The sequence below is a fragment of the Cavia porcellus genome, unplaced genomic scaffold (assembly GCF_034190915.1).
Source record: "Cavia porcellus strain 051 isolate PalLab524CR breed Dunkin Hartley unplaced genomic scaffold, mCavPor4.1 scaffold_22, whole genome shotgun sequence".
In the NCBI taxonomy this organism is placed as follows: Eukaryota; Metazoa; Chordata; class Mammalia; order Rodentia; family Caviidae; genus Cavia; species Cavia porcellus.
Window position 1 is genome coordinate 14,739,994 of NW_026947505.1, and position 12,099 is coordinate 14,752,092.

At 52.8% G+C, this 12,099-nt stretch overlaps 1 protein-coding gene across 1 annotated transcript in view; it reads right to left on the bottom strand.

The window, feature by feature from the left end:
• LOC134472156 (basic proline-rich protein-like) overlaps positions 1-11,305 on the bottom strand; it is a 33,299-nt gene extending 21,994 nt beyond the window's left edge. Inside the window, exons 1-6 of the mRNA XM_063233306.1 lie at positions 11,096-11,305; positions 10,065-10,862; positions 9,827-9,967; positions 8,833-9,453; positions 8,573-8,705; positions 74-210 (exon numbers count right to left, since the gene is read on the bottom strand). Of these exons, the coding sequence (XP_063089376.1) occupies positions 74-210; positions 8,573-8,705; positions 8,833-9,453; positions 9,827-9,967; positions 10,065-10,862; positions 11,096-11,305 (2,040 nt within the window). The remainder of the gene's footprint in view (positions 1-73; positions 211-8,572; positions 8,706-8,832; positions 9,454-9,826; positions 9,968-10,064; positions 10,863-11,095) is intronic.
• Between the last annotated feature and the right edge of the window lie 794 nt (positions 11,306-12,099).

The following is a 12,099-nucleotide window of genomic DNA, read 5'->3' on the forward strand; positions in this document are numbered from 1 at the left end:
TGCATTTTTTCAGGATTTCCCTTATTTTAGAAGAAGAACTTTGCTGAACTGGTTGTTGATGCCCCCCACCCACCCGTTCAGAAAGCTCCTCACTGCCATTCTCTGCTGGCAGCCAGAAGTTGGTGCAGTTCCTCCATAGGCAGTTCCCCGAGTGTTCCTCCAGCAGTTCCTGGACATGACCACTGTCCACCAGCAAGCCTGCGGGCTCTGCTGTCATGACAGAGTGGTCTATCACAGGGTCACTGGAAGGCTCAGGCTCCTCTGTGTACCCTTCAGAGTCTCTCCTGTGTAATTTTAGGCTACATGTGGTTCCAGGCGGATGTCAGGGTCCTTAGATAAACAGTGGCCCAGGATTTCTCAACTAACCCCACACCAGAAAGGATTTAATTTTCCTTCCAGAACTCTTTAAAGGTTACACCTGTATCTGAGACCACCTGCAAGCCCTGCAGGAGCAGCTTCTTGATGGATCACTTCTGAAAGCTCGCTATAACCTGCTGCTCCACAGGCTGCAGTGGAGGAGTTGTATTAGGTGGGAGGAACTTGACTGAGAGCCACGGGAATTCTTCAGCTAGTTCCTCTTCCAGATCTCATGGGTGAGCAGGAGCACTGTCATAATAAGGAGAGCCTTTTATGGTAATGTCCTCTAGATATTGTTTAGCAGGACAGAAAGCCTCTCTGATCTGCTCAAGAGAATGTACTCCTGTTACCCAGGCTTTTGTGTTAGATCTCCACATGACCCTGAGCCAATTCATCATGACCTTATGTATGCTGAGCACCCCTGGGGTCTCAGGGTAATCAACCAAGAGAGGCTTTATCCTGAGGCACCTGCATTGGCATCTAGCAATAAGGCTAGCCTGTCCTTCACATGCTTATGGCCGGGCATTTTTCTTCTCTTCCCGAATAATGTACTGTATGTTCTCCTGGGCAGTCGCTTCCAGCAGAGGCTTTCATCACAGTTGAAAACTTGATGAGAGCAAAAGTCATTTTTCTGTGTTGTCCTTTTGAAGTGGTGTGTGTAGTTTTCAGCCGCCCTTGTATCAGCACTGGCCGCACAACCATGCCTAGTCATGGTCTAGACCCCAGTTCTCATTTTAAAATTGTGAAAACACCCCTTACTGACACAAAAGGTTTCACCATTATCACTCATGAATGGATTATCCTTTGTGAAATCTGCATTTATAGCTAGCCCCAGCTTTTTCACAAATTATAGGCTCAGGCAATATAACTGGCCATCTGCCTTTCATTTATCCACATTGATAGACTTCTGCCTTGTCTAACACTCTTGATTGTGACTTAATGTAACGCCTTTTTGGGGGTGGGTTGGGGTACGGGGAATTGAACTCAGGGCCTCACACTTGCCAGGTAGGCGCTGCACCACTGAGCTAAGTCCCCAGCCGGAGTGACATTTTTAGCAACACTAGCTTCCTTATACAGATCTTTTCTCTGTAAGATTGTGGAGATGGCGAACTTTGACATGCTGTGCATACTGGTGAAATTGTTTACACAAAAGCCACTCATATTTCTCCATAATTTCCTTCTTCTTCTCAATTGTGATTGCTTTTTTCCCTTTCCCTTCCTTCCTTAGCTTCTTTTCTTTTGCGTGCTATTTGACAGCAGTAATTGTAGTGATTATACAAAGCACTGACTGAAATCAGCCCCATGAGTCTCTGTCCTTCTGCAGAGCCACCCTCAGAAGGATCCCAGACCTGGTTAATCTCTTTCCATAAGCCCCATGATGTGCCATGGGAAACTTCCAAAGATCCCAGAGACCTCACCATTAGCCTTAAGAAATGGAAACATTTGACCCGGAGGATCTGAGGAAAAAATATCTTTCTATGGAAGTGCTGTTTGGCTTCCACATCAACTCAGAAATGGCGAGAGATGTGCACAGAATGGCAGTCTATAAGTTATAATGCTCTTCTTCAGTTAGAACTTCCCCATAAAAGTCAAGGAAAGTGGACTAAAGTCCTGTCTGTCCAGGTTTTCATGGTTCCATCTGGAAGCATCCTCTGCAAAGGCCAAAGAGACCCCTGAAGAAGAGGCAGAGATGGCTGATGATTCCTTAGGTCCTGCCTGTCTCTCAGGGAGATGTGGGTCTCCCTTTCATGTTTCATGAAAACAGCCACACTGGAGGAGGGGTCTCCTGAGCCACCTCCTTCCATCCTCAGGCCAGTAAATCAGGGCCACCCTCTCAAGTGACTCAGAAACTCCACCATCTGCCACTCCCTAGAAAGACCCAGGACTCCTCAGACCCCTCCTCCTGCTCCTCACATGGCTCGGAGCCCCACAGGACACATGCGGATTAGAGTTTCCTGCCCTTGCAGCTCACATCCTGCTCCTAACAGACACCTGGCACTACTCAAGTCCACATTCCTCTTCCGTGGCAGGTTTCTAAAAATGCAAGGAAGAGTCAGGCCGATTTTCAGGAGATCCTAATAGGTTTGGAGATGGGCTTCCATTTTTTTTTAAACAAGCTGTAGCAAGTTATATCAATGAAGAATTTTGCATGGTTTATTTCTCCCCAATGTGTACTTGCATGCTTCAAGTGATATCGGAATGACCTGGATCAGTGATCGCCAGTGTGCGTGCTCTGTAGTACTTTTCACTTGCTGTGCCCAGATCAATATTATGCCACTGTAGTGATGGACGCCAGCTTTGGCCAACATGGCCTAGTACTCTTCAGAGTCTGCTTTTACCCCACTGTGCACTTTCCACTTTTCATGACAAGCTGGAGCCTGGAGCTGATGGACTCCAGAGGCTCTTTCATCTTCTCTGCAGCCACCATCTTGCTGCTTTATGTGGGTGACTGTCCCAAACAAAGAGCAGCCCCCAAGAGGCCCGGGAAGCAAGAAAGTGGGGCTTCAGACTTCGACCCTTGTCTTTGACCTTGCATAGCAAGCTGTCCAATTTGTCCACTTTCTGCACCCTAAATAAAAACATGAGGACTCCTAGAGGCGGCTAAGACATACGCAGATGAGCAGTGTGCTGTGGAAAGAGCAGAGTCGCCCCAGAGAAGGCACTGTCCTCCCGGTAGAAGCAAACGGGAAGGACTGAAAATGAGGTCTAAAATAATTACTGCTCTTATGGGAATAAAAAGATGCATTAATAAACATGTTAATTATGAAAGGGTGAGAGAGGTCATGCAGGGCAAAGAGGACAGTCCAGCTGCCTCTCCTAGTCGATTAGTAGAAGCTTTCCATAAATCTATGAACTCAGTTCTGACTCCAGAGGAAGGTCAGGTACCAGTGGGACAGCGTTTCTCACTATCAGTCAGCCCCAGCCAGCTGTTCAGCACAAATTAAAAAACTTCAGATGAGATCCTGGACCCCTGGGACCGCATTGTGAAACTCATCCTTTTCAATCGTGATCTAGAGGAGGATAAATAGGAGAGGAACCAACAGCAAAGGCAGACCAAAATTGTACTGTCATGAGTGGCAGTAGCTTAAGCACACCCAGGTTGTCCAAGGGAAACCCAGGGCCAATCAAAGAAAGAGTTCAGGTTTTAAACGCAAGGAATCTGGACACTGGGCATGCAACTATATTAGGCATCTACTGGGGCCCTGCTCCATGTAGCAGGTGGCTGGTGTGAATGAGTTATGGCACTGGAGGATTGACTGTGCCCACAGCTTATATGGGCACTGGTACTGGGACTCCTGCTTTTTACTGGGTAATCTTGCCAGGGCTGCATTCTCAGGCTCTTGGTAGCCTAATATCCCTTCACAATGCTTTCCTGTCCACAGAAACGTGGAAATAAAACTGCTAGAAAATGTCTCAAATAATAGCAAGAAAAAACACTGTCTTTTTGCTGGCTCAGTCATAGTACTCTTTTCAAGAGAGAGACCAAGAATTATTCCGACCTGTTCCTTCTCATACTTGGCTGCTGGTTCTTAAACCTGGTAGTAAGATTTGTCCATTGAAGGCTTCAACAGATCCATCCTCAGATGATGATCCAGTCCATGACTCTCCTACAGCTTTCTCCCACTGGCCAGGCAGTTTGACAGTTCCTGACATGTGGGCACTAATTCTTCTCTCCTTGTCTCTCTCTCTCTCTCATTCTCTCACTCTGTGTGTGTGTGTGTGTGTGTGTGTGTGTGTGTGTGTGTGTGTGTGATTGAACTCACAACTTGCACTTGCCAGGCAAGCACTTATGCCACAGAGCTAAATCCTCAGCCCTTTCCTTGTCTTCTGGCAAATTCTTGCCAGCCCAGCCAGTGAGCCCAACATCCCAGGGTAGTCAGAGAGCACAGGCCCCCAGCAGCAGGTAGGGCCTGCAGGCCTTTTCAGCAGGAATCAGCTGTCAGAAGAGGCCAGTGCTGCCTCAGCATCCCATGAAGAACTGGAGATTCTGTCCCTCAGAGGGAACTGAGGTAGATTAGGGCTGGGGAAAACCTGCTGGGAGGAAGCTGTCAAAGTCTTGGAGACTCAGGGCACATGCACAGAACACAGGCTCCAGGATGACCCTGAAGCACCCGGGTCCTGCCGGGTCACACTGAACCAATCAGAAAAGCCCTCTTTGCAAGTCTCTATTTATATCCGCAGGAAACCAAGCAAGTCTTCCATAGGGCAGTTTAAGCCTGGCTTCAGCCCCAGTGCATTTCTGATAGGACAATGTCCCAAAGGCTTATTTGCATGAGAAAGAAGTCAGTCCAGGAATTGCAGCTCCAAAAGCCCCCTTGCCCCTGTGCTGGAGCTGCTAGGAGTCTGACCCGAACTATGCTGTCCCTGCAGAGCTTGGGTCACCACCCTTCAGTGAATGTGTACCTCGCTACCTTTTCTTTGTCTCACTCAGTTCTCTGTTCTGGACCCCAAGATCCTGGTGAGTTTCCCCTGGACGCACCTCCGGTACCAGTCAAATTCTACCTGCAATGTCACCACTTCCCTGACAACTTGTTTTCTTTCTGTTTTTATTGATCACAGACATCCTGATAGGTGATAGGCTGGTGACTTTTTGTAATTCATGTTCCTTCATTAAAATGAGTTTTAAAAACTGACAACGGATTTGTTTGATTTCAAAAAAATGAGAAGCCCAAACTGAATAAATATGTGTTTCCCTAAAAGGATTGGGATATAGAGTCAAAATTCCCCAAAGTCCCTGCTCCAGAGAGGTGAAAACTTGAGTTCCCAGCAACCTGGCTGTTGCTGAGTTGTGTGCCCCAGGAGGCCTGAATGGACTCAAAAGGCACAGTGCCTGGGCTCAGAGGCGGGCAGGCGCGCCCTCTAGTGGCCATTCCTTGCTGGTGTCAGTGAATAAAAAAAGCCCGCCTAGGACACATTTCAGTATTGCAGTCACTGTTGAAGGCCAATCCAGTGCACTGGGGGCTTGGACTGGCTCCGGCGCAGCTCTGTCCTTTGATGTCGGTATGCACTCTGCCTTCCTTCCTTCCCAATCATGCCATTTCCATAGCTGGCTTGCTGTTGTTGAACATTATTTTATTTATTTAAATTTTACATATTTATGGAGTACAGTATGTACTAATGCACAGTAAGAGCCTGGCATGGTGGTGTCTGTCTGTAATCTCAGCTACTGAGGAGGTTGAGGCAGGAAGATCTTGAGTTCGAGGCCAGTACACATATACAATGTAGAGCCATCAAATTGAAATATTTAGCAGTTGTAGCCCCTTGGTCATTTGTTTGTGCAGGGAACCATCCAACTTCTCCCTTTTAGATGTTTATACAATATATGTGCTGTGAAAGACTAGAACTAGAACTTACTCTTCCTGTCCATGTTATATGTGTTTAAGTGGAGGTCATGTATGTTGCCAGTCTGCTTTGCAGACTATACCGCAGCGCGTGCAGCTGCAGCTGTATAAACTCCCACCTGCCTGGCCGTTTGCTTCCTTGCCGTAGCTCCATGGAAAACGCAGCCCTTAGAGCAGCAGAGCTAAGTCAGGAGATGCAGAGGTGTGCTCTGTATGTGGCTGGGGCTGCTGAGTTGAATGAAATCCACTGACTGTATAAAGTTAAATGCAAGTTCAGTTGAGATGTTTGTGCTCTGTATGGTATTTGCTGTTTCATTTTAGAGATACAAGAAGCTCATTGAACCCTTTTAGTGTGAATTTTTTCTCCTCTCAGAGTAAGAAAGAGAATGTGCCATTTAATTGACTGTACTTGGTTTGGAACCATGCTGTCCTGGGCTGTAAGCCTCACTGGAAAAAAACTTGTAAAATTCTAGTCATTGAAAGTGTCATCAGGAGGGAGGGCAGGGAAGACTGAAGAGGAATCAGCTTGTTTGGTATGTGTGCCAGCTCCCACGATGAGTGTACTGTGTACAACACTGACGTACCTGTAAACACTGAAAAACAGAACAGAAATGACATTGAACAGCAAGAGAACATGTAACATCTAGCTTAATCATATAGAGGAAAGCATTGTTTCTCTGAGGGAGGACTCAGGGTTTCAGTGATGACTAAGCTGTGCCCACATTATTATGCAGTTTGGTTCTAGGATAATGAATTTTTATTGCCTGTATTACCAGGAGTTTGAGGCCACCCTGGACTACACAGTGAGACCTTGTCTCAAAAAGTGACAAAAGGAAACAAAACTCACTAATAATATTTAAGACTTAATTGAAGACTTTTTTTGCCTCTGTTGACAAGATTACAAAATTTTTTCTCCTCATCTGCTAATGTGAACTACCTTGATACATGTGCTAAGCTAACCACATGTTCTGGAAAGTAGTCCCTGGTTTGTGGAGATTTTCCTGATCCAGTCTGTAATGTTGCTGGCATCCCAATTGGCACAGCCATCCGAAGATCTCAAACACACAAATTGCTTTTGTGGTGTCGTGTGACATTCTCTGTGGCAGGAACCTCTGTGAGCTTCGTCAGACAGAACAGGACAAAGAGAAGAGAAATGGGACGGAAAAGGCCTAACTAAGTATAACTGGTAAACTTCAAATGACGTTCTTTATCACGGCAACTAAAGGATGTGTTGATCTGACTGAGTCTCTGAGACTGCAGGACAGCAAACTATTTAAAAAGCATCTTCCTCACCCTACCGAATGCTGAGATGTAAAACCTATGGCATGTCCCCAGGTACATGCAAGAGGACACCGTAGCTATTCTGCGGTTATTTATAACTGGCTTCCTTGACCTACTGGAAGTTTTCACCTGACTTTTCCTTGATTGAACTTGAATTGATGTCTGCCTTAGGGTGATGAGATGTGGACGTGTACGTCACTGCTGTGTATAAAATACATCTGCAAAGAAGAACAGCGTGCAGGAGGCTTGCAGGCCAGACTGCACCGTGCTTGCCTGGTTATGGATTGAGAGCCGGTAGAATATTTCCGTGTTTGCTGACAGGATTTACTGTGAAACTGTTGGCAGAGCTGGCATTTACTGGGGCTTCCTTGTTGCCAGGTACTTTAGTACCACGGCTGCCCTCAGAGCCGGGCACGACACTGTTTACCATCACAATCGAGAAGAGTGGCCTGAAGGATGCCGGGCAGTGCATGGATCCTTACATTACAGTCAGCATAAAGGGTAACAAGTTGGGTTTTCCCTCTCTCACATTTCTCCTAACTTACCGCACTGTTTTGAGGCATGTCTTGTATCTATGACAACTCATTTTAATCCACTTTACAATGAGGCAGAATTTCTGCAAGAAATGTTGCTCCATCACTAACCATTTCTGATGAGTTTACTGAAAATAGTTTGCTTTTCCTTTTTTGTAATTTGCACCCTTGCTTGGGAGATTGTCTGTCTTTTGTTCTCTTCAAATTTACTGTGACAGCCTTTTCTTTGGCATGCACACTTTCATGAGCCCTGTGTGGGGTATGCGGCAGTTCCCTTCCTTGCCAGGAGTTGGTCTGTGTGTGTGTGTGTGTGTGTGTGTGTGTGTGTGTCTGTGTGTGACAAGGCCCTGTTCTCTCCGTGTCCCCCATCTGCTCGCCCCAGCCTCTAGCTCGTCTTGCTGTTCTTCTGACTCTGGGGTGCTGACCAGAACCACACAGTCTCCCTGCCAAGGGCTTCTGCCCTGTGAATGTTGTCAAGCCCTTACCTCCTTGGCTGAGCCCTGTGCTCTGTCTTCCCACCCTCCTGTCCCTGAGGCTTCTGATCCCAGGCCCATGGGTGCACCAGGCCTTCAGGGCATCTTTAGTGGGGACAAGGAAGCAGGTGCAGCCCAGCAGCCTCCAGCCCTGAGCACTCCTTCCGTACTGAGGAGGTGACAGGCATCTGCTTGGTACTTGCCCTCCCCGTCTCTGGTGCAGCAGTGCACTTATCCCAGCAGAGAGAGGCCAGCGCTTACACTCTTTTGTTGCTGCTGAACATATTTTTACATCACTGAAATTTTTCAAAAAATAGTTACTGGTTGTGAGGTCTGCAATCCCAGCTCCTCAGGCAGCTAAAGCACTCAAGGATCACTTGAGCCCAGGGGTTTGAGACTGGCCTAGGAAAAACAGTGAAACCTGATGCTAAAATTTAAAAAAAACAGAACAAGTCATTCCACTATCCAGAAATAACTGTGCAATACAAGTACATTACATTAATCTGTAGTTGGGGGCAAATCAGGAAACATCGAGGCTAAAGTTAACTGGAGAGAACTTTTATGAGTCCTAGAAATAAGCGCACACCCATAGGAGACAAAAGGAGCCCGAGAGGTGGCGGCAGGTAGTCCTCGGGCCCAGCAGGCGGTGGTGGGTACTCCTGGGGCCCAGCAGGCGGTGGTGGGTAGTGCTGGGCCCCAGCAGGTGGTGGTGGGTAGTCCTGGGGCCCAGCAGGTTGTGGTGGGTAGTCCTGGGGCCCGGCAGGCGGTGGTGGGTAGTCCTGGGGCCCAGCAGGTTGTGGTGGGTAGTCCTGGGGCCCGGCAGGCGGTGCTGGGTAGTCCTGGGGCCCGGCAGGCGGTGCTGGGTGGTCTGGGGCCTGGCAGGAGGCAGTGGGTATTCCTTGGGCCTGGCAGGTGCCGGTGGGTACTCTTGGGGCCCGGCAGGCGTCGGTGGGTACTCTTGGGGCCCGGCAGGCGTCGGTGGGGACTCTTGGGGCCCGGCAGGCGTCGGTGGGGACTCTTGGGGCCCGGCAGGCAGCAGTGGTTAGTGTTGGGGCCGGGCAGGTAGCGGCAGGTAGTCCTGGAGACCGGAACCTGGTGCTGGGTATTTTGGGGCCCAGCAGGCGGCAGCGGGTGATCCTCAGGCCCTTCCCAGGGTGGTGGGTAGTCCTGGGGCCCGGCATGCGGGGGTCGGTAGTCCTGGGGGCCGGCAGGCGGCGGTGGGTAGTTCTTGGGCCCAGCATCCAGGGGTGGGTATTCCTGGGGCCCGGCAGGCGGCGGTGGGTGGTCTTCGGGCCCATGCCAGGGTGGTGGGTAGTCCTGGGGCTTGGCAGGCGATGGTTGATAGTCCTTCAGTCCGGCAGGCAGTTTTGCGTAGTCCTCGGTTCCAGCAGGCAGCGGTGGGTAGTCCTTGGGCCCGGCAGTTGGCGGTGGATAGTGTTGGGGCCCAGCATGCGGCAGTGGGTAGTCCTGGAGATCGGCAGATGGCGGTGGGTGGTCCTGGGACCCGGCAGGTGACAGTGGCTAATCCTGGGCCCTGGCAGGTAGCGGTGGATAGTCCTGGGTTCTGGCACATGGTGGTGGCTAGTCTAGGGCCTGGCAGGCTGCGGTGGGGAGTCCTAGGCCCTGACAGGCGGAGGTGGGTAATCCTGCGGCCCGGCAAGTAGCAGTGGGTAGTCCTGGGGCCCAGCATGTGGTGGTGGCTAGTCCTAGGGCCTGGCAGGCCGTGTTGGGTAGTCTTCGGCCCCGGCAGGTGGTGGTGGGTTGTGCTGGGCCCCGGGAGGTGGTGGAGGGTAGTCCTGGGGCTTGGCAGAGGGCGGTGAGTAGTCCTGGGGCCTGGCACGTGGTTCTGCCTAGTCCTGGTCCCGGCAGGCAACAGTGGGTAGTACTGGGGCACGACAAGAGGTAACGGGTAGTCCTGGGGCCCGGCAGGCATCAGTGGGTAGTCCAGGGTCCGGGAGGTGGCGGTGGCTAGTCCTGAGGCCTGGCAGGTTGTGGTGGGGAGCCCTGAGCCCCAGCAGGCTGAGGTGGGTAATCCTGGGACCCGGCAGGCATCGGTGGGCAGTCCTGGGGCCTGGCACGTGGCGGTGCATAGTCATGAGGCCTGGCAGGCGACGATGCATAGTCATGAGGCCTGGCAGGCGGTGGTGCATAGTCCTGGGGCCTGGCACTTGGTGCTGGGTGGTCCTGGGACCTGGCAAGCGGTGGAGGATAGTCCTGGGGCCCGGCAGGGGGCGGTGCATAGTCATGGGGCATGGCAGGCAGAGGTGGATATTTTTGGGGCCCGGAATGTGGTCCTGGGTAGTCCTGGGCCAGGCAGGCGGCGGTGTGTAGTCCTGGGGCCCGGAACGTGGTGCTGGGTAGTCCTGGGGCCCTGCAGGCTGCGGTGCATAGTCCTCGGGCCTGGCAGGCGGTGGTGGGTAGTGCTGGCGCCCGGCACATGGTGGTGGGTAGGTCTGGTGCCCCGCAGGCAGTGGTGGGGATTCCTGCGGCCCGGCAGGTAGCAGTGGGTAGTCCGGGGCCTGGCACATGGTGGTGGCTAGTCTAGGGCCTGGCATGCAGTGGTGGGTAGTCTTCAGCCCTGGCAGGTGGTGGTGGGTTGTGCTGGGCCCCGGGAGGCGGTGGAGGGTAGTCCTGGGGCTTGGCAGGGGGCGGCAGTTAGTCCAGGGGCCTGGCACCTGGATCTGCCTAGTCCTGTTCCCGGCAGGCGGCAGTGGGTAGTCCTGGGTCCCAGCAGGCGGTAATGAGTAGTCCTGGGGTCCAGCAGGTGACAATGGGTAGTCCTGGGGCCCAGAACGTGGTGGTGGGTGGCATGGGAACTGGCAGGCAGCGGTGGGTAGTCCTGGGGTCTGGCAGGCAGTGGTGGGCAGTCCTAGGCCCTGGCAGGCGGAGGTTGGTTATCCTGCGGCCTGGCAGGCGGTGGTGGGTAGTCTTCGGCCTCAGCAGGTGGTGGTGGGTTGTGCTGGGCCCTGGGAAGCATTGGAGGGTAGTCCTGGGGCTTGGCAGGGGGTGTTGGATAGTCCTGGGGCCTGGCACGTGGTTCTGCCTAGTCTTGGTCCCGGCACCAGGCAGTGGGTAGTCATTGGGCCTGGCACATGGTGGTGACTAATACTGGGGTCTGGCAGGTGGCGGAGGTAGACTTGGGTTCCGGCAGCCGGGGGTGGGTAGTCCTAGAGACCGGCAGGTGGGGGTTGGTAGTCCTGGGGCCTGGCAGTTGGCGGTGGGTAGTACTAGGGCCCAGCATGCGACAGTGGGTAGTCCTGGAGCCCAGCAGATGGCGAGGGGTATTCCTAGGGCCCGGCAGGCTGAGGTGCATAGTCATGGGGCCCGTCAGGCAGCAATGGGTAGTCCTGGGGCCTGGCAGGCAGTTTTGAACAGTTGGGGCCTGGCAAGTGGCTGTGGCTAGTCCTAGGGCCTGGCAGGTGGAGTTGGGGAGTCTTCGGCCCTGGCAGGTGGCGGTGGGTTGTCATGGGCCTGGCAGATGGTCGTGGGTAGTCCTTGGGCCCGGCAGGTGGTGGTGGGTCATTCTGGGTCCCAGCAGGTGGCGGTCGGGAGTCCTGAGGCCCAGCAGGTGGTGATGGGTAGTCCTGGGGCCCGGCAGGTGGTGATGGGTAGTCTTGGGGCCCGGCAGGTGGCGATGGGTAGTTTGGGGCCCAGCAGGCGGCAGAGGTAGACTTGGGTTCCGGCAGTCGGGGGTGGATAGTCCTGGGGACCGGCAGGCGGGGGTGGGTAGTCCTGGGGTCCCCCATTCAGTGGTGGGCAGTCTTGGGGCCTGGCAGGCGGCGGTGGGTAATCCTGGGGCCTGTAACATGGTGGTGGGTAGTTTGGGGCCCTGCACGCAGCGGTGGGTGGTCCTCAGGCCCCTCCCAGGGTGATGGGGAGTCCTGGGGCTTGGCACACGACAGAGGGTAATCCTGGGGCCCGGCAGGTTGCTGTGGCTAGTCTTAGGACCTGGCAGGCGGCAGTGGTTAGTCTTCGGCCCCGGCAGGTGGAGGTGGGTGGTCTTGGGGCCCGGCAAGCCGCAATGGCTAGTCCTGGGGCCCGGCACGTGGTGGTGGCTGGCGGCAGTGGCTAGTCCTGGGGCCCTGCAGGTGGCGGTTGGTAGTCCTGGGGCCT